The sequence below is a fragment of the Brachyistius frenatus genome, unplaced genomic scaffold, assembly GCF_029030835.1.
Source record: "Brachyistius frenatus isolate BFR_SWC_R1_liver_20210118 unplaced genomic scaffold, ASM2903083v1 Contig_318, whole genome shotgun sequence".
NCBI classification, from domain to species: Eukaryota; Metazoa; Chordata; class Actinopteri; family Embiotocidae; genus Brachyistius; species Brachyistius frenatus.
In genome coordinates this window covers 258,850-285,967 of record NW_027210917.1, presented here as the reverse complement: position 1 = coordinate 285,967, position 27,118 = coordinate 258,850, and the positions used below count along the sequence as shown (strand labels likewise).

The following is a 27,118-nucleotide window of genomic DNA, read 5'->3' as shown; positions in this document are numbered from 1 at the left end:
ATCAGACCGTCCTGCAAACATCAGTTCAACAGAGGAAAGGACCGGGAGACAGACAGAGACAGAGAGAGAGGGCCTATCACTGTGGAGACGCAACCTGCTGGTTGCCATAGCAACAGGTTCAGGTGCAACATCACTTCACACACACAGAGAGAGAGAGAGAGAGAGAGAGAGACGAGTCAGATCTCATTAAACACAACAGTGACATCAGCAAATAAACATCAGGAGACATGCAGACGGGATTTATTGAACCAGAACGTTTGTTTGATGAAGCACACGTATGACCTTCCACATCACGTATGACCTTCCACATCACGTATGACCTTCCACATCACGTATGACCTTCCCTTCCACATCACGTATGACCTTCCACATCACGTATGACCTTCCACATCACGTATGACCTTTCACATCACGTATGACCTTTCAGCTACATGAGGGTACGATATCAGGAAGGTTTTTCTCTTCTCCCGATTCCAACGTTCAATAAGACAAACATCTTTGTCTTCAACCACCGCCGACTGTTTAATATAACAAATATTTAAAAAAAAAATGTAATCCAAAATATTTCGGAGAACATTTCCACTTTCTAGACTTCAGCTAAAGTTCACCAGTAATCCACCTGCAGCGACTTCAGCAGATTCTTTGACATTTTACGTTGGCGAGATAATGAGGCGTCATCAGGGGGATGAAACGACTCCGGTCTGTCGTCTCCAGAGTGTCTCAAACATATGAAGTGCTTTACACCCCCGAAAAGACACGGAGGAAAACTTCGACCAGCAAACTGTCCAAGATTAAAATAAAATGTCGACATTAAAAAACGTAGAGCAAAAAGTTCGTCTCAAATGTATTTATCAAGTGCAAACAGGCTGAGTTTCTCTCATAATGAAGAAAACAACTGATGTTCAGACACGACTAAAGGCTGGAAGACAACGACCATCTTGTGGCAGTAAAGAGCTTCTTAAATCCATTTTTATTGAGTTTGACACACATGTTGTTTACTGTGGTGAAACTATTCCAGAAAGTGCATCATAAAACCAGCAGATCCCAGACGGTGCATCATGAAATGAAACTGTGAATACTGATGTTTGTTTCCTCCCGTGTTGCAGAAGAGGTTTTTATTCACAGTTCAACATGTGGGATCTGAAAACACTAAGTTTGCGATGGAAAAAGTAAAGTTGAGCAGCGCTCGGCCTGCTCGCCGTCCTCCTGTGGAGAGGAGGGAGAACAGAGGAATGGATGGTGCAATAAAAATGTAGAATATGAGACTCCACCGACACTATCGAACTATGAAGGGTTGAAACTAGTGTAAAGGGGGACTCCGTCATTTTAATGATGCACTTTCATTAGAGACTAAATCAAAGAAAAGGAGTCTGAAATATTCAGATTTTTAGTTCCCAGCACACCCAACATTTCCCACAATGCACCCAGGGCATCATTACCCTGCCTGCTAGAAGCCCACATCTTTCAAAAGTACACACCTGAGCTCTGACGATGACATCAGCGGACTTATTTCAGACTTATTAACATTAATTGCGAAGGTACTTAGCAGCAGCCAGCGGAGAACAGATGTCGGAGATGCATTGACCCGAAGGGCCGTGTGATAAAAGAGAAGACGAGACCAGGTTTTTAGCGCAATTAAAGCGAATATATTTTTCCCTCCTCTCATTGCAGCTGAGTGATGAATGAAGCTGAAATCACCGTATGTGAAGTCCATTTTGTTCAATTAGACCGAACGGTACAAATGGAAGATAACGAGAGTGATCTTCCACCACATCTTATTTACCGCATAATGTGTCTGTTGCCTGTCATTAATGTCTCGACTGAATGAAGCTACATTTGGAGGAAAAACATGTTTGTTCCTGTATTTTTGTTTTTGCACTCGAAATGACATCATTAAACAAACTTCTAATTTCAGTTTAAAGATGAAAACTTGTAGATTTAAGCTGACGGGGAGCTGCCCGGGTCGATGTAACAATAGGACTGAACAGCCAGACTCACACCTCAGGAAGTAAAAAAAAAAAAAAAAAAAGTTACATAACCTGCTGTGCTTTTATTTCCAGCTCGTGTTCGCCTCGACTTTTGAGCCTGGAAACATGTGCGAGCGGCGAAAAGAATAATAATTTTTTTTAAAAAGTGGCCGATTTTTTTTGTGGAGTAATTGTTTGTCCTCTGTCGTAATGAGCCGAGACTACTGTTGGGAGCCCACGATGTTTGGTCACGGGGTGCAGCGGGAGCAGGAGGCGTCGTCCCGGGGGAATGCCTGTCTGCTCACGCTGCGCCGGCTCCTCACTGTTGACTGAATTATTCACAGCACAGATGGAGCGGCGGGGAAAGAATATTCAATGGTTACACTCCTGACTTAAAACTACAATATTTAGATTGAATATGCACACAACCTCTGTGCTCGTGCTTCTGTCCTCTGTTTGCTCCCTTAATATAAAAAAAAGAAAAGAAGAATTTTTCAATCCAAATAAATAATCTTTTTCTCCAGGAAACAGTGCAGCACCGGTGCTGTAACACTGCGTGGGTGCTGCGTGGTTTAAGCTGTCTAACATAATTTCTCATATTCCTTTTTGACTTCACCAAATCAAAAGTATTCCATTAAAACCCTGAGAATAGCCCTTAGATAATGTGTGTGGGACCGACTGATGACTCACAGGCAGATTAAACAATAACACACTTTGTTACACAAGAAGCGCAGCGAACAATAATGTGGAGAAGCAGCCTTGTAACAGTTATAAAAATCTAGCAGACCGTAAGTTCCTCTGAAGAACGAGAGGACTTTCAGGAAGACTCGGATCAAACTCTTTTTGAAACAGACATATTTGTAATTTCACGACAGAATAATGACCGACAGATTTCAGATTCTTCTCTCATGATGGCAACAAATCCACGACAGCAGTGGACTGAGGCCGTTTCAGGGAATTATCTCCTACTTATATTTGGAATAAAAAAAACTAAATATGGAAAATATGACATAAAATGCTTTGCTTGCTGATAACCTGAAACGATTCAATGAATTAACAGACGTCTATAAAAAGAAACTGTAAATCAGGTTTATGCGGTGGAGATAAATGTGGACGCTTTGATTTCTTTTCATTGAGATTCAAAACTGTCAAATTCATCCCTTTCATTCAATGAAGCACTCGAATATCAAAATGCCAAAAAGAATAAGAAGCAGTTCTCTTCATGTTTTTATCTCAAAAGTCTGAAGTTATTAGTGACCCAAAATATTAAAGGTTCCTTGATTTGTCATGATTTTCTGCCACTGTTGTTTCTGTTACGTCGCTCCGTGTTGCGTTCAAAATTGCGCGATTTTGCAACTGCTTTTCTCAAAACTTACAACGTAATCTGCAGTTTCAACACGTTTTTGTGGAAAACTAATAAAGAGTCGAATGTAATAACTTTATATGATAATAAACAAACTGAATATCACGAAAATCTTGAAGTTATCAATTCAAAACTTATTTTTTGAATTTAGAGAACCTCAGGCTCAAAGTTATGAAAAGTTTGTGAATGTGACGTAGTTTTATGAAGCAGACAGCCTGTAATATATACATATATATATATATATATTTTTTTTTTTAAAAAGAAACAAAATCTTAATAAATAAAGGCTTTAAATGCTTTTTAGAAAATATTTATTCAACAAATCGGCCGACTGTGTTGACAAAAACAGACTTCAGTCTCTTACAACTGTAAGTGTGTTCAAAACTAATTTAATACTTGAATTATTCCCATGATAAGACCACTTTTCCCCAAAACACAGTCAGCCAGCGGTCGGCTGGTTTTGATGATGAGATCAGAGGTTGAAGAGCCTCGCTGACTGTAAAATGAGGAGTTCGTTTTGGAGATGAAGCAGATTTTGTTTGGAAAAGTCTGACTTTGTGCTGTAATACTTTCAGCAGGAACTTTTTTTTCATTATACATTTTGTGGGAATTTTGCTAAATTGCAAGTTCCTCCAAATGTTCTAAGTATTATTTATTTGATTTCTTTGAGAGACCGAAAAACATGAAGGACGGTTGTGATTCTCTCAGACTGACTGAGTAGATGTGACAGACAGGTTGGTTCACTGTGTTATCATGAGATGACCGAACAGGTGATCTTAAAAACATTGAGCCTTCATGTCTGGTTAGAACTGAGTGACCTTGACTGGATCTCAAACAACTGACAACATGCATATTTATAAATTCACCATCATAATCCAGAACAGCCTTTTCAAGAGTCTCAACGCTGACGGTGTTCACCGGCGTCCTTCTCAGTCATCATCTATTATTACAGGGATTTCTGAGACGCAGGAGGACGCACTGGAAAAAACAACATCTCCCACAATGCATTGAGGTATTTAAAGATCCCTCAAGGGGACGTTGCTGGGTAAAAGGACATCGGGAATGCTCGGCTGACCTTGTTGTCATGGCGACCCACCTCAGGTATGTCAGTGATGTACCTATACAATGATGAACATCAGTGGAAAACACTGGAAAACTAATGGAGATGCGCTTTACCGCCATTGTTGACAACAACAAAAAAACGCTTGTTTATTGTGTCTCTGCTGAGCTCCGTCTGCATGGAAACAGTTGCTATGTTCAGTGTCAAAAAGAACAAAAAAAAACTCCTGAAAAACCACAAAAACCACCCACACACTCCACAGGCAGCTCATGAGCACTCTCAGCACTCCCATACACACTCCCCCACACACGCACACACACACACACACACACACACACACACACACACACACACACACACACACACACACACACACACACACACACACACACACACACAATGCTCTGGAGCACAATACCGACACAAACCTGAACACACAACACACTCCTCTGAGATCTCAAAACGTTACAAAAAAACAAATGGGGCAGCCCAAATTATAAAAAACACACACACACACACACACACACACACACACACACACACACACACACACACTTACACAACCAGGCCACTCAGCTGGCTCACGCACAACCCTCTAAAAAAACCACCTTTTTCCTTCAGAAGAGTCTGTGAATATGAATTTTCCAGAAGAGAGGCGCCGAGTGCTCTCACTGAACATGCAGCTTTTCTAACCAGCTTTATTTGCTAAAAGCGTGTTTTTATAAAAAAATGTGGCAGCTGGAGAACCTTCGTGTCCTTCGGCAGATGCATCCACATCAAAAAACAACCCGTGTTTACGCACCCGGGAGGCACGAAGAGAAACACAACGTATTCATACAACATCACTACTTAAAAATGACCCTCACGGTGGAGCGGTTCGGCTCTTTACTGAATTAATTAGTAGCTATGGTAACAATGAATTCAACAGTTATTGCCGTTTTCTTTGTTAAATATTGAGGGTTACACCAGGATTATTTTGCATATATATATGCTAGGGGCAAGCAACAGTAATATTTTTACGATGTTAACAAGACATGAGAAATATGTAAAATGAGGTCGCAGCTCTCACGATGTAATAATACTGGAGCACAGAAATGTAGGTTTGGGTTTAAATGTACTTTAGGATGCATTTGGGGTCCACCTGAGAATTAAAACTAATGATAAAGGACTACAAAAATATGCAAATAAATACACTTTCACTCATGAACAAAGTTTTTTTGTTAGACTGTGCAAACAATAAGTAATAAAAGTAAATATCTTTACGTTACCGCTCTCCTAGTTTCATACCCATACATACAAAATATTTACCGTATTGTTATTATTGTATTATTGTAATTTGTGGGCAGTAATCCAACATGTTTTATTGTGTATTTTTGGGTCTACTCTGACTACAACCTCACCAGCATGTTATGAACGTAAATGAGCACAAATAACTATTTATTAACATCCAGCAGATGAACCGAGAACCTACCTGACAGATAATCCTCCCACTTTTCTCAGCTTTAAAAAAAAAAAAACTGAACACAAGCGGTGACACACAGAACAACAAACACAAACCGTCCAACGACAGTGAACGTAACACGACCCCGAACACAACACACGAGTTTCAACAGTGACAGTTAAATAAAGGCTGATGGGGAAAGGTGGAGCGGGAGGTGCAGTGCAAAGGGTCAAAGGTCAACCTCCCAGAGCTCTGATCTGCCCTACCTTTTCTGACGCAGATCAGCTCATGTACTCCACAGTTACGGTCGCCACCTGGAAAGACAATGCAGGTTCAATGAGCCACGCTGTGATGGAGGGAACAGGAGACAGGACATCTAAATATGGTGGGACGCGTTGAGACAAATAGAACAACAACAAAAAAGGAGGACAGGAATAACACAGATAGGAGACGCTGACGGGGACACGATGGGTGTTCAGTGTACAAGCTGGTGGAGTTTAAAATAAACTGCTTCAACGAACAAACATTCGTCGGCCGTTAAAGACTTCTTCAAACAGTCTGTCGGTGACTCAGAAGCGCCAAACATAATTACATTTTCTTTTCTCCGGCCAAAGCGAGGCACTAATGGGCGATAACTCGGTGTGCACGGGTATTTATCTACTCAGTTAGATAATACGCTCCCCAAAGGCTTCAGGTGGGTTTCAACCCTCCAGATTTATTCTAACGTGCAGAGAGAAATGTCACATGACTGAAGGCTGAAAAGAGAAATGGGTTTATGTAATCTTTTGTCTCTATAACTCAACTTGAATAATGTGGTTTTTACTGGTGCAGCTCTTATTCCTGTTCTTAACTGGTTTTGAATCCTTTGAATAAAACCCTCTGCTCCTAAAACAACATGCAAAAGTGAGGAAAGAAAGAAGTGACACTGTCGAGGAACAGGAAACAGGATTGTTCACTGGAAGTTTAGCCTCCCGTAAAGGATGGGAATGGGGGTAAACAGCTAATCTGGCTCCCGACACCTCGAAACACTTCTAATAACAGATATATGATTTCTCGTTTGTTTATTCTAAATGGATCAAAAATGACAAGTTACGGGAGCTGTTCCCGTTTGCTTCCACTGTTCATGCTGGTGTTCGCTTCATATCAGAGCAGATACTGCGTTACCAGGATCACTTTAACATTTACAGATTTATTGATATGTGGATAAACAGAGAAAGAGGAACTATCTATGGTTATTTGCTGCTTGTTTTATGTCAGTTATTTCCAACCTGTCACAGGATCAACCTGATGGCCGGAGACGTGTCGCTGCAGCGGCCTGAAAATATGACCAGTTTCAAGGGACCAATTTAAAACGTATTGACTTTTACACTTGTGATAAATAGACGAGGCTTTATGAAGAAGAAGAAGAATGTTTTATGTGACAGTAAAATGAAAATCTGAGAGTTGTATTCAGACAAAGGAATCAATCTGATGACATCATAATAATAATAATGATAATAATAATCTATTGCAAGAGGAAGTTGCTGGTTTTAGCCAAATAATCAACCAATGAACTAAGAAAACAAATAACAGTCAGATAATTGATCATTTAAAAATGAGTTGTCAGTGGTGTGGTCTCTCTTCCTGAAATAATATCCAATGGATGAAACCAAATATATTTAACACAATGTGAAATGTGTTGCCATTTCACATTTGACTACAACAAAAACTACTAAAGGACTTCTCTTTGAAGAAAAAAAATTAAACTGCAGTTTTTATTTTGTCTGAATCACCCTCAAAACGAGAACATCTACTGAAGTCGGTCTGACATTTACAAAGCCCACAACAATCTTGATTGAGCATCGAGGTGACTCACCATATTTCACAACACCCTCAGATGCCATTTCGAGGCACCTGATTGGCTCGCAATGATGTAAGCGTCTCCTTTTTCTCACCGTTTGACACATGAAAACATTCAGAGATCCATCTTTCCCACATTATACCAGTATCTTTCAGCTGCTATCCAACCCGGCACGTCTTAATATCAAACTATTGACAAACAAACATCTGAATATAAACAGGAAGAACCAGACAAAGTGTGCGACATCATGCTGGTGTCATTTAGCAGCTGTAATTGTTGCTATCTCAGTTTAGCACATTAGCATGATAACTAATAAACACAAAGTAATGGGATGCTGATGGGAGTGGCATTACGTTATAGTTGGTGGACCTGTTGGTGGTGCGTGATAAAAACTTAAAGGTTCATCAACGTTATTATGATTAAAGGGGAACGATGTCTGTACAAACAATCCATTTTCAACCCAAATCATCAAAGTCAGTGTGATTGATCCTCTGCAGACCACGAATGTCTCGACTGCAACACACTTCTGAACCAACAGAGTGAAACTGACATTTGGAGATCCACGAAGGACGACGAAACTAAACGCAATAAATTGTGAAAATTGTGCAACAAAGAAAACGTTTCTGTCAATCACACCTTCCTGTGCAGAATTGAAGGATTCTGTTTCTTTACGCGTGTTTGATCAGAGAGTCCAGCATGGAGACCACCGTCCTGTGGCGAGACCACATTCAACCGGCGCGGCCTCGCTGCCGGCCTCTGTCTGCCTGCATCGGGTCGGACCTGCAGGCCGTGTTCAGCGGGGAGCGTCCGAGTATCACGACGGTAGATACGGACACACTGAACTGTTATTCAGACTTCCCAGAGCTCGCCGGGACGTCCTGCACCAGACGGGCTTCCAGACAGTGATTGTAATTCAGAACTTTTACTCACACTTGTGAAGGCCTCCCGGTCTCCGAGCTGAGCGGCTCTGGGATCTGTCTGCAGGTTGAGCTTTCAAATCGCTCCGGCTGCAGCAGTTCTGAACGCTGGAGGCTGAAAAAGCACTAAAACAAATGGAGTCACGGCGGCGGCGGGCTCAAAGTGATTTATGGGCCTCGCTTCACACCACGCAAAGATCTGAACTTATAGAAGCCAAAAAAATAGAAAAATAAATCAAGAAACTTGATTATATTAAGATTTTTTTTTTTATGAAAGCCAAAGTGACAAGATTAAAAAGAAAGAAATAAAATAAAAGATAAAATATAAATTAAAAGTAAATTTTTGTCTTTGCAAATCAAAAATTGTACAGAAAGTCACAATTTTGACTTCCGATAGTGTTTTTTAATGACTTTTATGTCTGTTAATCGTTCCCTTTAAACCCCTGACTAACTTTTTCTCATCTGCTCATTCTTTTACTCGCAGAAAAGGTTTTGCATGTAAACTACATATCTATAAAGAAATCAGTCTCATCGAGCTTCCAGGGATTCACGTTTGTTACTCATCTGTGCAGTCAAAGAACGACAAACACATCACAACAACAAAATAGAAACGTGGACAAATCTTGTCATGTATTCAGCATGAGCATCTAAAATAAATACAAATAAAATGTTAACACTGAATAGAGCACGCTAAAGTAAAATGTTACTGGCATTTAACTAGTTTAACCTCAATTCATCCTGAGAATTTACAGACAGTTCTGATGTTGACATTTTCCTCCTTGATTGATTGAAGTCATCCATCTTAAAAATAAGAAGCAAATAAGAGCCGGGCTTCCTTTGACGGCAGGTTAAGGTCAGTCTGTCTCACCAAACAACAATTTGACTATTTCATAAATATAAAAATTGATTTGTAGCTTGTAAAATGTGAATATTTGCTGTGATCTTGGCCATTTTGATCATTTTTTCGTTGTTGTTTTTTTTTTGCAGACTTGAATATTTATTGTGTAGAAAACTGATATTTCAATAAAGAAATAAGAAGTAGTAATTAGTAACTACTACTTTGAGGAACAGGTGTGTGCCATCACATTTGAACTGGAACTCACTTCAAAACACACTCAAACTAGCAGCTCTCACCTCTCTCAACATGTTCAAACTAAAGCTGCAGCAAATCATAGTTGACTGCTGTACCTGCTGACCAGACCTGGCTTTTCTCTCTCTCTCTCTCTCTCTCTCTCTCATTTTTATAAAGAAAATCCAGTAATCTGCCTTTCTCATTTTATTTATTTATTTTTATTAATTGTATTGTTTATTTTGGTACATAGTGTTTATTCATTTACCCATGTTGTCTTTAGCCTTTTCCTCATGTGTTTGTTATACTGTTTTGTATCTGTGCTGTTTGTGTCACTGTGTGGACTGTGCTGACAGGTCATCATTGTAAATGAGAATTGGTTCTCAATTGATTTTACCTGGTTAAATAAAGGTTATATATATATATATATATATATATATATATATATATATATATATTTGAAAAGGGTTGGCTCCATGGTGATGACATCACAGCTGGCTGCATCGAGTTCAGCATGTCGTTCGTAGCCATCTCAGCAGTGTAGAGCCAGAAGCGACCATATTTGGAAGAGCTGGGGAGGAGCCAGCAGACACTACGCCCCGCCCACCTCCCGCTCTATGAAACCTAATATCTCATTTTAATGATTGAATTAATTTAAGATGGACAGAGCATCGATCAGAAGGAGTGAGTCTAGTGACTGACGCCATATTGACTTGTGGAAAAAAAAAAAAAAGATTGACTTTTATGAGGGAAATGGAGTCAGAGGCTTTTTTGCTTTTATCAACCCCTCACAGCTCTTGGTGGTATTGGACTCGCTGCACTTCAGCACTGGCTTCACTTAAAAGGCTCTGAAGCTGCATCCACTTAAATATACAGTCTTTGGTTTCAACCACTCAGACTCTCCTCCTCCTCCTCCTCCTCCTCCTCCTCCTTTCATTTGGCCAACCTCAGCTCCACCAACACTTTGCCCATTTTTGGACAAGCCGGGAGTCAGACGCAGCCAAGATGGCGACAATCTGAGCCTCCCACACCGAGTTTTAAAACTCTTCAGGAAACCTAGAGGGCACATCGCGGAAGTTTACGTCCATTTCTCTTCACGGTTTATGAAAGTAACCCGTCGCTGCTCAAAGAGGAAAAATACTATCAGCTGCTTTTATTTATCGTCATGAGGAAAACTGTCAAAACCCGAGTAAGACCTGAACCGGTGTATTAACAGATAATCGGAGCACGTAAACACAGGCGGCCGCTCCGGGAAGATGTTCCGCCACAACATGAAAATCCTTCCTGCCAAACAAACAAGGAGCTGAGAGCCGAGTTCCTGCAGTCGTCCAGCACATCGATTCGGCAGCTGCGTGTGGGAGGAAGCTCCCTCTGCTCCTTCACACACACACACACACACACACACACACACACACACACACACACACACACACACACACACACACACACACACACACACACACACACACACACACACACACACACACACACACACACACACACACACACACACAAACAAACTTGTCAAAAATAACATTTTTCTTGCATGTGATCTTAAATACGCTCGTCAGAGTCCGTTGCTGTACGAGCAGCTCCAAGTCTTTTCCAAAACCGAACTCCGATGCCCACCTTGTAGTTTGTGCATCTTTTCTACCAACTGCGTTTCAGATCGAGAAGCATTTTCATCACCTAAAGTCTCACTTTGATCACAAAACATACCTACTAATACTATTTAGACTATTAAATAGGTAAATCAATTCATTTGTCTGAAAATATTAAGTGAAATAACATAATGGGAAAACAAACTCATTAATGTCCGTTGATAATTCAGCAATTGTTGGTGAATGTTTTCAGCGTGTAGCTGCATCACATCACAGTCAGTCTTCCTGTAGTGGACGCTGAGCTGAGGATATTTTCTGTGTTCAAATACCTCATTACATGGAGAGGTTGACCCGATCTCCTCTCGAGCCTGAAATAAATCAATCCGAAGCTCCAGCTGTGATCGATACACTGTGCGGCGTTTCCGAGTTCCCGTTTCTCGCCCTGAACTTCAGCTCTCGCCTCTGCGAACTAAATCAAGGTGAAGTTTGTGGCTTCGCATTCTTTCCCAGACATCTGGGGTCGGGCCGGCAGCGTGATTTATTTTCGGGCTTGTCCTAGTTTCATTGAGGAATCTCCTCTAGCTGCCTGCTCTAATCAGGCTGCTGAGGCCGACGCGTCCGGGTTCAGGAGGGACGCACCGAAGCCGCGACACGGAAAGTTGGGATGAAGAAACCGACCCGACGGAGACGCTGGCTGGTTTGAGGTCAGTGGAAAGAACAAAAAGGAAGTCGGGAAACAAACTGCTGGCGTTGCCCGAGTTAAGAATCTAACTCGTGCTGTAAAGGAGCAATTTTGGGAAATACATTTATTATTTATTACTGATATTATTAAGATTGATAGCACCACACTGCCTGTACGGTAAATATGCTGCAAGCAACTGGCTCACTGATTCAACATGTTGGCTGATTGTCTGTTCAGTCGAGACAAAAACCAGAATCAATGTTCATCACTGAGTTTTCATGGTGCTGCAGGTGGATTTTGCTCCAAGACAAAGCCAAGTTTTTCCCATGACAAGGCAAACGTATATTTTCCAAAATGTCAAACTATTCCTTTAACTTGAAAGCAGCATTTATTGATTTTGTTTTATGTGGGTCACTTTGTAAAAGATAATTACTTCTCTGTTATATCCCAAGTTGCACTTTAAGGCGAGAGGAACACCGTCTGACGGATTGTTTGGGGTGCTGATGTCCTCTCGGCAATAATTGATTTACGGGACAAATTTCTTGTCGGCATTTAAAAATCACTCGGTGTCTTTATTGAAGCCGGCAGATTGACGGGTGACGCTTCATCGGGTTGTTCATGAACTCATGTTGTCATCATGGAGCGGCTTCAGATTCAGCTCCGGCTGAGCCAATCAGCTGCTGGAGGGTGCAGCACGTCAAAGATCAGCCGGTTCACCCGGCAGCTGAGCTAAAGAAGCTGCAACAGGAAGCTGTTGCAGCTTCTTCAGACCAAACATCTCCACGACAGAATCTGTTGGTCTGATTACTTTCTTTTGTGTGAAGTCACAGCGAACCGTTGCTCTATTTTACCATCCGCAGCCCCGAGCGATGGAAACACACTTTCAAAAATAGCACAGCTGATACCTTATTTTTAGAAGTGAAAAAGTAGATGTAAGTGTCGTCGTTTCACAAATAGTCTGAAGTTGATAATATCTTAAGTCTGGGATGAAGGCAGCAGACAATGTTACAGGGGAAACAACTTTTTCCTTTCAGTAAATCTATTATTCCCAACCGTCTCTGTATCTGATGACATATCCATCACTGTCATAATGAGCGTCGGATTATCCTTCCTAAGAAGGATAAAATGACCTGAGCTGAGACTCCCAACCGGACTCTGCGTCAGCTGGAGAACCAACCAATCACCGAACTGCACAAAATCCTCCGAGTAACAAATCTGTCGCCTCGTCTCAAACAGACAAAAGATCCAAAAATCGAACACGCAGCCTCCTGAAGGACGAGTCAGCGCAGAGCAGTGTTTCCTCGTGGAGAAAAACTACCGCTTATTAAAACCTCGGAGAAATCAAAGATTCCTGGGAGGGTTAGCGAGCATACAGTTAAAGACAAGACGCTAAAGCTGCACTGAGAAGCGACGTCCTCGTGCACAACTCATCAGGAGATCACGTGCACGAGTCACATGACGTCGAAACTCATCAGTTTAAGTTCACGTGTGCCGGTTCCACCGGGAGTCGTCTTCAGGATCTCAGGACTTTTAGGCGTGACGCTGACGTTCCTGGCGTGTTGCTTCGTTGGTTGTAAAACTTGGACCGCCTCCACAACAACCTGCTAATGTGCATTTATATCTCATTAACGATGGGATGATTTTCAAACAAAGTGCAAGAACATTCAGGACTGAAGTTAACGACGTACGCCGTAATGACTTGTGGGAAAAAATGATAGGCTTTGTTTTTCATGAGAAAAATTGAATGGGGAGTCTTTGGAGCCAGAGCCTTTCTGGAGCCTACCCCCAGTGGTCATCAGTGGTACTGCAGTGGAAGGCACTTCCTCACTGGCCTCACTTTCCAGAGCTGGAAGATGTGTCCATATTTATGTTCTCTATGTGATAAACAGCTTGATCTCCTGAGAGCTCCGTTTTTTGGTCTCCTCCAACAGCAGCGCCGTCACATCCACAGAGCCAAGTTACGGTTCTGGATCAGCACCAGTACCTCCAGCCACGTGTTTCTGTGATATCACCGTGAACCTGAGCACACTGTGCACATCAAAGTTTGTGTCCAACTCGCAACCGAGACCCTTGAAAAGCTCCAGAAAAGTCGACAGCGATGAAGCATCGATTCTGGAGAGATGTGTTGAGTGACATGTGCATTTTAAAGACGGGCAGAACATCAAACTAATCAGTTTAATCGTCAGGTCAAGAGCACCAGCGGGGGGATGTTCTGATCTAGAGCTTCACTCCGTCCTCTAACTCGTGACACTGAAGTCTCTCGGTTTAATTTATGCTCCATAACAGGAAACACTTCAACGATCAAAGTAATGTATTTCTCTCTTCCAGCTCTTCTATCTCAACTCAAATGTTCCACAGACGTTCTGGTTGTGAACACAACACATCCTGTTTCTCGCTCTCCAGAACAGAGCAGATGAAATATTCCTCGTTAGGAAGCCTGTTGGGATCATAGTGGAACTAGAAGAGACCGCGTGGTCCGTCTCACATCTAAGTCCGTCGGTTAGTGATAAGTTACTTGAGAAGCTGCGTGAAGTCGCTCTGTGGTCTTTTCACGGAGATCTCTCTGCTTAGATCCAATTAAGACGCTTAAGGAGCTCAGATTTAGTATTTAAAGCAGCGCGCTGTGATAATAAAAGATGATGATTCAGAGACGAATTAGCAAAATAAACAGACTCGATCACACAAGTGAATGTCATTGAATACATTATTAAAGTCTCTTAATCCTCTAAAATATGAGCCTGGAGGCATCGAGAAAGCTGAAATCTGTGATTCACACATCACATTCGGCTTCAGAAAAACTATCATTTCAAAATGATTTCCACATTATGAAACACTCATAAAACACTGCCAGTTTCTTGAATCTTTTTTTTGTACTTTTACCGTTCAGTCACGTGTGTAAAACATTTTTAAAACTAAAATGGCCTTTTTAATGGAAGAAATAAGCAATTTCATCACCTTTTTTTTTACTTTTTCATATTAAAATGGAAAAATAAATGAAAGCTTCATCAGTAATGGAGATGGTAAATGCAGACTGAATGTGTTTGTTGTTTGAAGGTGTTATTTAGAAAACGCGTCGGCACAAAATCACAAAAAGAGACAAAATTACGTATAAATTCTGTCAAGCAGAAACAACTTGTTTCTGGGGTTTTTTTTAGTGACGCCTCATGATGTTCACCCGACCCAACATCGCGAGTTCAAACAGCACCAGCCTCCCTCTGGATGCTGCAGGTGTCCGTCAGCCCTGCAGCTGCTGCATGAATCTCAGCGGAGCCGACCAGCTCGGGTGAAATATCGCTGCCAGCAGCCGCCGTAATCACGGCCTCTCAGGAAACGGCACTTTGCTGACTAATGCAGTGTGGAAGTTGAGGTCAGCGGGCGGGCGGGGGGGCTCTCACTCAGCCGAGGTGTGGCTCTCTGATGAACTGGGTAAACGGTATGATGGTGGCGAGACCGTGACTTATGATATTGGAAGTGACCACTGATGGTCTCCTGCTGTGATTTTTTTTTTTTTTTACATTGAGTGAAATCCTGAATATAGAGGATAGGAAATATGAATTTGTGGCACTGAGAAGCTCCTTTTGCTTTTCTGTTACATGTTATGGAAAAAGATTGAAAATATGGGGAAAGAAACACCCTCAAGCCATTTCCAGTGTACTCTGTGTGACTGTGTTCGTTTTCTGCATCTTTTCTGAATTGATTTTGTTTAAAAAAAAAAAAAGCATACAATTTAAAAAAAAAAAAATCACCATGTTTTTTCCAGATCCTTCATCACAACACTGATGAAGCTCATTCTCACCACTGTGTGTGAATTTCACAATGTAAAGTGTGATGAGCCCGAGCTGCGTGGATGGCACATTTAACAAGCTCACGTCACTGCTGTTTTCCAGAGGTGAACTCTGCTGTCCTATTTTTATTCCCCTTCCCACTGAAGACTGATGACCGTGTAAACTTTTACAAGCTCTTCTACCTTTTAATAAATGAAACAGAAACAACGATCTACAGTGGGGCTAATTAAGAACAACTTGTAAAACAAATGTAGCATTTTAAACCCAATCTTGTGATCACACAATGTAGAAAACACCAAACTCTGCATGGACGTCTACTGTACGCTCAATCCACGTTTCACTTTATGGTTTCCTGAATTCAATTTGCCTTCCAAGCTTTGCTTTTAACACAACTTTTAAAATAAAAACAAGTTTAAATATGTGTGTTATTTTCCACTTGATTTAGATCAACTCCTATCAGCGATGACATTTTTCAGAGCACAGCTTTTCTCTGATTGAAAAGGAGAAAACAAAAACCGATTCCACTCCATTATATCAAAAACCAGGTCACCTATCATTAAAGCTGTGGCATGTCCTCCTTCCGGTGGCATTTCATGTTCTCCAACGCTGAAGGTATTACATTCTCAAAGTGATCGAACAAATGAAGCACCAAAAGCTGCTTACGACCTGCAAAGTTACATAAGCAGAGGTGACGAGTGGACACGACAGAGGAACCACAACACAGCTCAATGAGGACAAACCAATACAAGTTGTGAAGCTGCAGACTGACGGACTTCTGCAGACGGACAGACGGACTTCTGCAGACAGACTGACGGACTTCTGCAGACAGACAGACGGACTTCTGCAGACGGACAGACGGACTTCTGCAGACGGACTGACGGACTTCTGCAGACGGACAGACGGACTTCTTCTGCAGACGGACAGACGGACTTCTGCAGACGGACGAGCCGCGAGCGGAGACGCACGCGCTGTAATCTAAATAAACGACATGCGGAGCTGTCCTTTCAGCACCACCGACACCAACACGGCAAAACCCTGCTTCAAGCTTCCTCCTGTCTCCTCTACTCTCTCTCTCTCTCTCTCACACCGCCAAGAGAAGGAGAGAAACAACACAAACAATTAAAAAAACAACAACAACAACTTTCACTGTTTGCACGCGACCGGAGCACCGATCTCCCGCGGCCACGTCGACTCTAATCCGAAACGCTTCGCCGGTGACATTTCTTATTTCCAGCTGAAGTTAATTACACGGAAGGGAGAGCCGTTATTGGCCTACTTACCATCAATCGCCATGATGTTCTGTTTTGGCTTCAACCAAAGTGGGCGGTAAAGAAGGGGGAGCGGCCCACTGCGAGGCGGAGAGGAGGGGGGGACCGACGGGGTGGTACAGTCCAGGAGACGCCGGGGAGGAAGCTGCATGTCTGGAACGAGATGCAGAAATACCACACACCAGTTACAGGCTGCAGACCGATCACATGGTGGGGAGGACTGATCACATCACTGGTTAGGTTCAGATCTTTTGCAACTAACTGATTAAATAAATAGTAAAATACAGCTTAATAATGCAGTTTTATCAACTCCAAAGTTAATTTAGTGCACGACAGACTGCACTTGATGTAATGCAGATAAATAATAATAATAATAATCCTTGCAGATAACATTACTAATGAAGCCTAATAATGTAGTTTATCCAAACAAAAGTAAATTAAGGTCATTTTTCAAACACAAACATCTCATTAATGTGGCTTAACCCGTCAAAATCTAAAAACCTGTAATATCTGAATACAAGAAATCTTCCTTTAATGTTAACGGACTGATCCTGGTTAAAAAGTTCTAAGTTTACTTTAGTTCAACTATACCGGTGTTATCTATGAGATGAAGATATTCTTATTGTCATATGCACAGTACAGCAAAATAAAATTACTAGGAATATATAATGAATATTAATCAAATATAAAAAAGAAATATAAAAGAATGAGAATAGAAATAGTTAAATAGAATACAAAAATAAGACATACAAGAAAGAAATGTACAGTATTGTGCAGAAGCAGCAGAGAGCAGCGATCTGTATATAGTAAAGAGTTAACTAAGTAGTATCGGATGTTAAAATACTGAAATCTAATGAATACAAACAATCCTCATTTAATAGATTAATGCTAATTATTCTTGTTCATACTGAGTGATGCAAGTTCATTTAGATAAACTCAGGTTAGCTAAACTTATGAACTGAATTAGATGTGAATAAAACATGTTGATACAACATTTTTCTAGGTGCTAATTCAGCTTAATACTTTGCTTTACTGTAATTCAGACTTTAACATGTTTTGTGTTTCAAGCTTTGATGAAAATATCCAACTTAAAGGCCGTTAACCATCACAGAAAAACCTCGTGAATTTCACGTGCATGTATCATACGTGTGATCACGAGGAAAACACGTGAAACTCGTGTATTTTCTGCAACACAATGCAAAGTAGAAGCAATATAGATTCCTTTCTGGATTTTCAGTGTTCTAATATTATTTTATTGTATATTTTTCGGATATTTCTTGATGAAAATCTTCATCTCTCTTCAGTTTGGCTTCCCATGACTCAGAGCTGCTGGTTCACCCACTCCCTCCGCTGTTAATCATCCCCTGATCGCTGGCGGCAGGAAAAGGAAGCAGCCGGGCTCTGATTCCCGAGGACCCGCCGCCGCACTGAAAATCAGCACTAAGTGTTTGTGAGCTCTCAGGGCCGAAGAACAAGAGCCTCTTCTGCACACGATAACCCGACAGCCGGCACTGAAGAGACTCGTATCGGTTTCACCAAGGATGGAAGCCTGAACGCAGCCGAGAGCATTACCAATAATTTGATGCAACAGCTTGTCGGACGGTTTCAGGAGGTCGTTAGAAGAGATACAACAACAACAACAACAACAACAACAACAACAACAACATCATCATTTGCAACATGAAACCACTGAAACTCTGAACTGTTCTGGATGAAAGTAAAATCATCGCCTCCCTGCAACGTAAATCTTTAAAAGGTCAGGTATTAAATGCAGCGCAGAGATGAAAAATTCATGCTGCGTGCAGCAGGCATGACTGATTATGAGAGTTTATGCAGGCTGGTGTGTTTTCATAGCTGCTGTGGAGATGTTTCTGTGGATATCTACATCCAATCAAGCTTCACAGCTCGTAGACCCGCGTGGAGCTTTTCCACCTTCGTCCTGGATTCACTTGCCTTTCGCATGAATAATACAACAAAAACACAACTCAAAATTCAAAAGTAATTATTGTCATCCGATCTGAATCTCGTTCTGTGCTGTTGCACTCATCCCATTTCCTGATGAGGTTCATTGAACCTTCATTCATTTGATCAAATCAAGATGTAATCAAGCTCATCCTGCTATCAGTCACAAAAACACCACAGACCGTTTTGGCCTAAAAACTTAAATCCGCGCGACATTTTGTTCTCCCATCCTCTAGAAAACACACAGCTGTTGTATTATATGTATGTTAATAAGAAGCTGTTGTTACGAGAGAATTATAAAACCCTTTTAAGTTTCATTTTGAGATCCAACTTATCCTCCCGTGTCGTCACCGGGTTGCCATGGATACATACAGCGGCTGCCGAGCTCTACCTTGTGATTCCCTGTCACAAGCATGAGCGAACGTTAACCAATGGAAGCACCAGTGGATGCGGAGACGGCGTGTCTCCGCATCCGCATTTCCATCCGCCCTCTAATTTTAGAAACCCAGTTTTTCAGTCTGAAGAAGCAGGAAGCGTCTGAAGGACACCGTGTGCACACGTCGTTCACACATCGGACAAAAGCTTTGTGATGTAACCCGACGTGCGGTTTAAATTCACCACACGAGAGGGTGCGACGGCGGATCAGAGCCTCGCAGCGCTCGAGGACGGCGGAGGAAATCATTAACGCCTCGGCCGTATCTCACATCAGGTTCAGCACAATGCAGCTCGCTCATGTCTGATATTCACGCTCCTACTGACACGCTGCCGAAACGGGAAACCAATCAGCCGAACGAAGTCAAGATTTATAAACTGTGAACACTCGGAAATTCGCTCAACTAAGCAGGTACCTCATCTCCAAGAACAGATAATACAAATGACTGCATGAATACAAACATGAATCTGTCTGCTTCGAGTCCCTTCGTCTCAAATGTTTGGTTAATTACAGTCCGACAACGAGAGGTCACGTCACAGAGTGATGTTCCCAGGTAAACAGGAGCCCCGGGGGCCCTGGAGGAGCCGCGGGGGCCCTGGAGGAGCTGCGGGGGGCCCTGGAGGAGCCCCGGGGGCCCTGGAGGAGCCCCGGGGGGCCCTGGAGGAGCCGTGGATTTAAATTGTATGTAAAGTGATCTAAATCTTGAAACAGAACCCCAGAGGACAGAAACCTGGGACAGAACCAGGCTTATGAGTGGGCGGCCATCAGTCATCTCCGCTCCACCCAACCAGATGGATGAGATGGTGATGGAGGGTCTGAAAGGCAGAATTATGATGATATTTAAAGAACAAGAAAAAGAAACGTGTTCAAAAATGCAGCAGAAAGATTGTAGGTCAAGTACAGAGATGACAAAATGACTGAGTGAAAACTGAGCTGCAGGAAAAAACACATTTTCACTCTCGGAGGAATCTGTGAGAAAATGAAAAGAAACACGTCAGATGAATATTTCTGGCTTCGTACGGAGGTTTGACCCAACAGGCCTGACCTCCACTCATGACCTTATAAAGTAAGTGTATTCATACATCAATGATCAAACAGTGAATCAATATAACCGCTGGTTTCTTCCAACTGCACAATCAAACTTAATTCCCCTCTTTGTTTAAGCTTCCTGCTGAAATCAGGTGTCTCGATGAGGATCTTTACAACAGAAATGACTTCATCTGGTCCAAATGTGGAAACAGTGGTAAATAAAACCTCACTGGGACGACACCAAATCACTGTTTTCAAAGTTTACTGATTACAAAAAGAAGATTTTCATTCACATTAATGAACTGAAGAAAAGCTGACAATAACATCCAGGTTGGAGACTGAATGATGCAGATCAATAACTGCACACATGTGCAGAGACGCTCACGGTTTCCGCTCCATCGCCTCCATTCACTCCTGTTTACTTTGTGCTATTTATAGCTGCAGCTCTGCTCACGTGCCCCCTGCTGGGCTCATCAAAGCACCGCCTTCCCGTTGTCATAGAAATGGGCTGGCGCGTCCGTCGGCCTCACCGGCTGCCGGTCTGGTGCTCGGATGATGGAGACCAGAAACCTCACGAGAGGACGCGTTGCCCGTCCGTGTCTTCTCAGCGGACGGCACGATCACGTCCACACCATCACGTCCACACCACGATCACGTCCACACCACGATCACGTCCACACCATCACGTCCACACCACCATCACGTCCACACCACGATCACGTCCACACCACGATCATGTCCACACCACGATCACGTCCACACCACGATCACGTCCACACCATCACGTCCACACCACGATCACGTCCACACCATCACGTCCACACCATCACGTCCACACCACGATCACGTCCACACCACCATCACGTCCACACCATGCGTGACCTTTCAGTGTGACACGACGACCGCGTCCAGAAACAGCGGTTGTTCTAAAGGAGCGGGTCAAGTCGAACGAGGCGTTTCATAACGATCACCTTGTTTACATTTCATTTGTTCCTCCGCCCGAGACGCCGAGCAACAAGCATCTCCAAATGTGGAATGAAGGCCGTGACGGGCGCTGCGCTGTTTCACTAATTTGCGGAAAATTTATTCATGATATTCATTTGTAGGATCCTCGACACAAATCCTCAACTTATCCGTCTGTGTCTTTACGCTTTGTTATCAGAATAGATATTTGATTGTGAATGAAAATGGATTTCAAGCTGGTTAATATTACCGACAGTCAGCGTATGAAAACGAGCAGTGATCAGAGCCTCTGAACTAAACATCACTTATTTCAACTATTCTCTGAGTCTCATCCAATTAAACAAACACATTCCTGCTGATGTTATTTGACATGATTTATCAAATAGAAACAGCATGGCAGAAAATGATTGGATCCTTAGAGATTCTCAGCTGGAGGTTTGGATTCAAATCAGGATTCATGGCAGCCCACTTCAGATCAGCACGATGTTTCCTTCTCCTCGTTTTAAAAACGGGGTCTTCCTGTTTCTTCTTTCAGAGAACAATGTTCCACCGCGACCACGACACCTCTGTTGTTCCTCGGTTTCTGTCTGTTCCCCAATATTCAAACTATCCTTCTGTTCGGTCCTCCTCCTCCATCACTTCCTGAGACGTCCTGATGTCACAGGAACATCCGGCTGCTTGGACATTATTTTCTTTCAAACCTCCTCAGATGAATCTTCTCTTTCACTGGTGTTGTTCAGTGAAGCGCACAATGATACCAAACAGCTCAACTACTACTTTTCTCTTTTAAAAAAAAAGCCAAATAACGGATCGTGACATTGAATAACCTTCAAATTTCACGTATTTATCACCACTTCTGAGGGGTATCAACACTTTTCAAAGATCTGTGTAAAATAAATACATTTTTTTTCCACAGCTTCTTCGTTTTACCAGAAGTAAGCAGGTCGACGCGACAAAAGAGCTTTAATATAATCAGTTTTCAGACAGAATGAAGCATTAAGTCTCTGAATAACCGCATGTGAATATAATCTACCATAAATCATGCATGCAGCTATTCTCATTGCATATATCTTCACATAAAATGCTGCTGGTTATTCTGAAAAGCAAACTGCACAATATGAAGCTGATGATAAAGTCTGAAAGATTTTCACCTGCATAAGGAAACTCATGGAGCTATTTTTTGTTTTGTTACTACAGTTTCTTATTTTGAAGAATTTGTTCCCTACAGTAAGTTGCTGGAGGAGTTTTTAAATAAACTATGTCGTGTGTTGGCGTGAAGTCGATTATCTGCTGGTGCTCCCATGTGAACAACTTAATATATTATGCAACTGTCTGAAAGCAAACATTATCTACAAGTTGTTCAACTGAACTTTCTGCACTGACGCACTCAGAGCAGCGAGGAGTTGTTTCCATAGAAATATCTTCCTACACGCAACACAAACCGACTGCACGGCAACCTTTAATATGAAGGATAAAAACAACACGTAAACGTCTGTTGTTTTCACCAGAAACTCTGTTTTTGTTGATCCTTTTTTACAAAGGAATAATCTATGATAGGAATTGCACAAATATTTGGATGTAAAACAAAAAGCCCTCAACTTTCCTGTGCAGTGAATCCCATTCAGACGGAGGACGATCGGGGTATTTCTGACCTGTGGCACCCCCATGTGGACAAACCTAGTAACTGCAGTCTGAGCAACATATACAGTATTCACATCAATTGAGTCACTCATTAATTTATACTTGCAGAGATTTATTTAAAATTCCTAAAACACTGCATTGCATTTCGGAAAAGTTATTTAACTCATAAATTACGATAAAATATTGAAAAATATTATTATTATATATTTTTTTTTAATTCACAAAAGACGATTACGTTGAGCATTTCTGGATTTTTCTTTTTTGGCCCCCAGGAATTCATCCATTCATCTTTCCACTCACCGTTCACATAGACAGTGTTTTTACATTTCTACACACCCTCTTCACCCATTTACACACCTGCACACACACAGTAGTTTAGGCCTGCAGTTTGTGTTTGAGGTTGGCCAGTTGCTCCATGTTGATGCTGCTGCCGCCGCACACAATCACCAGCAGGGGGCCCGAGAGAGTCAGACGACCTGAACATTAGAGTTGCAGCAAACAAAAGATTCTCTTATTTTTGAAAGAAACATGATTATTGCTCAGAAATATTTTCTACCAGTAAGTCTGCATGTGAATAACAACTGAGGCGGTGTCCTCAAACACGCCACCGAGTGACGATGACTCCGGAGGTCGTTACCTTCATCCTGTAGTCTGCGTATGAGTCCGCTGTACACGGCCGCTAGCGCTGCTCCACACGCCATCTCCACCAGCACACGCTCCTCATCTACGAGACAACCGGCGCACATTTACTCAACGTACTTCTACTTCACTCCAGTATTTCAATGTCGTGAAACTTCTCCCACCACAACTGGTGAGTTTCCACATGACAGCTTTCCAGACTCGTCCTGAGCAGCGAAAACCTCCAAATGTGTCGACTTTTCAGAAATACGATAATATGATGCATTAAAATACCAAACAGGATATAAAGTGCTTCAAATTAGCTGCAACTTGAACATCAACAAAATGCTACATACACTAATATTGCACCAATAATATTCATAAGATGAGTACTTTTACTTCATATACTTTAAGAGCATTTTTTAAAATCAATTTAAAACTTTCACTCAGGTTTTGAAAGCAGGACTTTCGCTGTCACATCACATCACAACACAGTGCTGTAGAAACTTTAACGGCTTCAACCCACTTAAACAGCTCACGAACTCGAACAATAGCGAGAAAAAACCTCAAACTGAATGAAGAATAAGTGTTAAACACCGGTTGACGACAGGTTTGGAGCGTTGCTATGGCAGCAGGTGGAAGAAATATTCACAAAATACAACAGTCAAAAAAATACGTCACATAATGAGAGAGAGAAGAAGAAAAGAGAAAACGGTTTTCCGTGTTTGAACTCAGTTTCCTTTAGTTAGATATTCAAATATTTAAATTTAGACCTGGTTTTAAAAAAAAAAAACAGAGATAAAAGCATTTCACACACACACACACACACACACACACACACACACACACACACACACACACACACACACACACACACACACACACACACACACACACACACACTGACCGAGGAAGGTCTGGACGGCGTGCAGCGCCTGCTGGTCCGTCACCAGCTCAGAGATGATGTCCAGCTCGCTGCACCGACTGTATTCGAAGGCTCGCCGACAGACCGTCTTCGCTCCGAGACATTTCGCTTCACTGCGGAGACGCAGACGGACGGAGACGTGAGGGTGCGTTCAAAAAAAAAAAAAAGGTCACCGCGGCAAACGTTCAAACTTTAAAACCTAACCTGGTGATGTCATCCAGAGTGACCAGCCTGCCCGCCTTGACCGCCGCGTTGAAGCAGTCCGCTCCCACCGTCTCCATGGCGACGATGGGTACATTCATCCAGCCCGCATCCTTGAGGCCCTGGACGACCCCACACAGGAGGCCCCCCCCGCCCACGGACAGCAGCACGGCTCCGGGCTTCACGCCGGGACCCAGAGAGGCGGCGACCTCTGACATCACGCTGGCGTGGCCCTGCCTGCACGTGAGGAGGAGACGGATGCAGAATTTAATGAGACAGAGTCGAAGTTTCACGGTTCATCCATCAGAACCGGCTCAGTGATCGGGCCTTAATCTGAGTGTTCCTACCAGAGCAGAGGATGGTCGAACGGGGGAACGTAGGTGAGCCCTTCAGCTTCTGCCAGGCTGAGAGCTTCTGCGTTGGCATCATCCCAAACCTGAGGAGGACAAGATTACATCTCATTTTCTGTTCGACACCTCCTGCCTTCATTTCAAGCTAGTACGATCAGATTTGAACCGACGTCTGTGCCACAGAGCGATATAATACTCCACCTTGCCTATAATCTTGACGGTGGCGCCCTCGTCTTGGAGTTTCTGGACCACCAGCGGAGGAGAAGACGAGGGAACGACGATGGTGGCTGGAACGCCCAGTTTTCTGGCGACGTAGGCTGCGGCCATACCGGCATTCCCACCTGGAAACAGACCAAAAACAATATGACAGCAACACAGTCGGCCGTCTGTTGACGTGGTGAGACGGAGAATCTGCTGTGTGACAGTAAGGACGTCACCTGAAGAGCACACGACTCCTCGGGACTGTCTGGCGAGCTGCAACGACACGTCAAACAGTCATCGTCTGAAACACTGGATCTGGGTGGGGGAGGGGGAGGGGGGGGGTATGAGCACCAGGACAGGTGGAGGTTCGGGGTTCCCACCTGCTGGCAGAGGTGTCCGATGCCGCGGATCTTAAAGGAACCGGAGGGCTGCGAGTTCTCCATCTTCAGGTAGACGGCGGTTCCCAACCGCTTGGACATGCTGCTGCTCTCCAGCAGCGGCGTGTTCACGTGGAACCGGTTCTCCATGCTGCAACTAAGATCACTAGATGCCAAAACAAACAAACAAACAAACAAACAAACAAACAAACAAACAAACAGGTGTCAGACAGACAGGTAGGAAGTTGAGTGATGATTACTGAGTGAATGGTGGTACAGAGCAGCGTTAATTAAACTCTTTCAGTATTAATTCAGATAAAATAAGACTTTATTAATCCCACCGCGGGAACTTCAGTCGTCACAGCAGCTGAAGGACGCAGATAGGAAAAATATGAGTACAAAAGCATTGCAAATACAATATAATAAAATAAAAAATACATATAAATATAAATAAATAATCACCCACAGGTTATATACACACTAAATACACGTTTTACCTCCTCAGAATATAAACAGCAGATTATTATTGTACCAAGGTGATACAGAGTGAATTACAGATTCATGTCAACGTTGCTTTAATTGGTGCCAATGTGCTGCGTTCAAAAACACCCGGAAACGTAGTAAAACAGATGCACAAGATCATTTCAACTTCGAGCCAAGTTGTGAAATCAGTGATTATTTACTGTTTTAAATTCAAAATGTTTGTGTCTCAGTCTGGTTGCTGCTTTCCTCAAGAACAACCTGGTCCTGATATAAAATGGTAAAACTGTCGGGCTAAAACCTCCAAGTTATAATAAATAAAAATAAAACCGTCTGCTCGGTTCTTTAACAAACAATTTGTAAACTTTCATCTTTGACTAAAAAATACGACGAAATTTAACGATAAATTGACGCAAACAATGTGAACCGTGTAAGTGCTTATTGTAACGTGTTAAAACGTGACTTACGTCTGGTGCCAGTATGTTGAACGAGCCTCTGAGCGAACAGCTGATGGATGTTCCTGCAGTTTGTCCGCTTCACAACGTGACCTGCAGGTAGCATGTAGCACGTAGCCTGGCACGAGCTGCGTCAAGCGAGCAAAACAATACCACTTCCGGTCTCCTTCAAAATAAACGTAACAGTGCGTTCACGTGGAGATTATTAGACTGTTGGCAAATCTATTTTTTTTTTAGACTTCACTCACTTTTCTATGTAAAGTCTTATCAGCAATAATAACAATAAAGGAACAAGACTTCCACGTTCAATTGTGTTTTTTTGTGTGTTGAGTTTCTATTCTCTTATTTTGAAAGATTCTTTTTTCTGTATATTTTGTTATGTAATTTAACTTGACAAGTTCTGCGTCCGTAAAGCTCATTTCAACCCACTTTTTCGTATGTTTAAGCCCATGAAAGGAAAACAAAGCTGCATATCAGACTATAAAAACCCA

The 27,118-nt window shown here is 42.4% G+C and overlaps 2 protein-coding genes across 8 annotated transcripts in view; both read right to left on the bottom strand.

The window, feature by feature from the left end:
• syt14a (synaptotagmin XIVa) overlaps positions 1-17,087 on the bottom strand; it is a 35,081-nt gene extending 17,994 nt beyond the window's left edge. For 2 of the 4 annotated variants that reach the window (XM_069723172.1, XM_069723175.1), the window contains exons 1-2: positions 17,005-17,084; positions 6,097-6,144 (exon numbers count right to left, since the gene is read on the bottom strand). In XM_069723172.1, coding sequence (XP_069579273.1) covers positions 6,097-6,144; positions 17,005-17,017 — 61 coding nt within the window. In that variant the 5' untranslated portion in view covers positions 17,018-17,084. Of the gene's footprint in view, positions 1-6,096; positions 6,145-16,274; positions 16,313-17,004 lie in introns of those variants that run through there. The other 2 variants (XM_069723173.1, XM_069723174.1) reach the window with 2 other exon arrangements.
• Positions 17,061-26,725, bottom strand: sdsl (serine dehydratase-like). 4 transcript variants are annotated; one of them, XM_069723181.1, is made up of 9 exons: positions 26,640-26,725; positions 25,696-25,858; positions 25,316-25,588; positions 25,112-25,200; positions 24,768-25,001; positions 24,546-24,676; positions 23,658-23,744; positions 23,378-23,496; positions 17,061-17,145 (listed from the first exon to the last, which is right to left on the bottom strand). In XM_069723181.1, exons 2-8 carry the CDS (start codon positions 25,840-25,842, stop codon positions 23,396-23,398), a joined length of 1,062 nt encoding a protein of 353 aa, XP_069579282.1. In that variant the 5' UTR covers positions 25,843-25,858; positions 26,640-26,725; the 3' UTR covers positions 17,061-17,145; positions 23,378-23,395. The 4 variants fall into 4 exon arrangements, with proteins under 4 accessions (XP_069579282.1, XP_069579283.1, XP_069579281.1 ...); XM_069723182.1 differs by lacking the exon at positions 17,061-17,145 and having other exon boundaries at positions 21,777-23,496; positions 25,316-25,455; positions 25,552-25,588; XM_069723180.1 differs by lacking the exon at positions 17,061-17,145 and adding an exon at positions 26,034-26,059 and having other exon boundaries at positions 21,777-23,496; positions 26,640-26,663.
• Between the last annotated feature and the right edge of the window lie 393 nt (positions 26,726-27,118).

Excerpts from the sequence above, each read along its gene's own strand:
- sdsl (XM_069723181.1), bottom strand. The coding sequence starts at position 25,842 with ATGGAGAACCGGTTCCACGTGAACACGCCGCTGCTGGAGAGCAGCAGC. Across the intron at positions 25,002-25,111 it reads TTCGACCATCCTCTGCTCTG|GCAGGGCCACGCCAGCGTGA; the intron begins GTAGGAACACTC and ends CCTCACGTGCAG. Across the intron at positions 24,677-24,767 it reads ACTCTGGATGACATCACCAG|TGAAGCGAAATGTCTCGGAG; the intron begins GTTAGGTTTTAA and ends GCGTCTCCGCAG.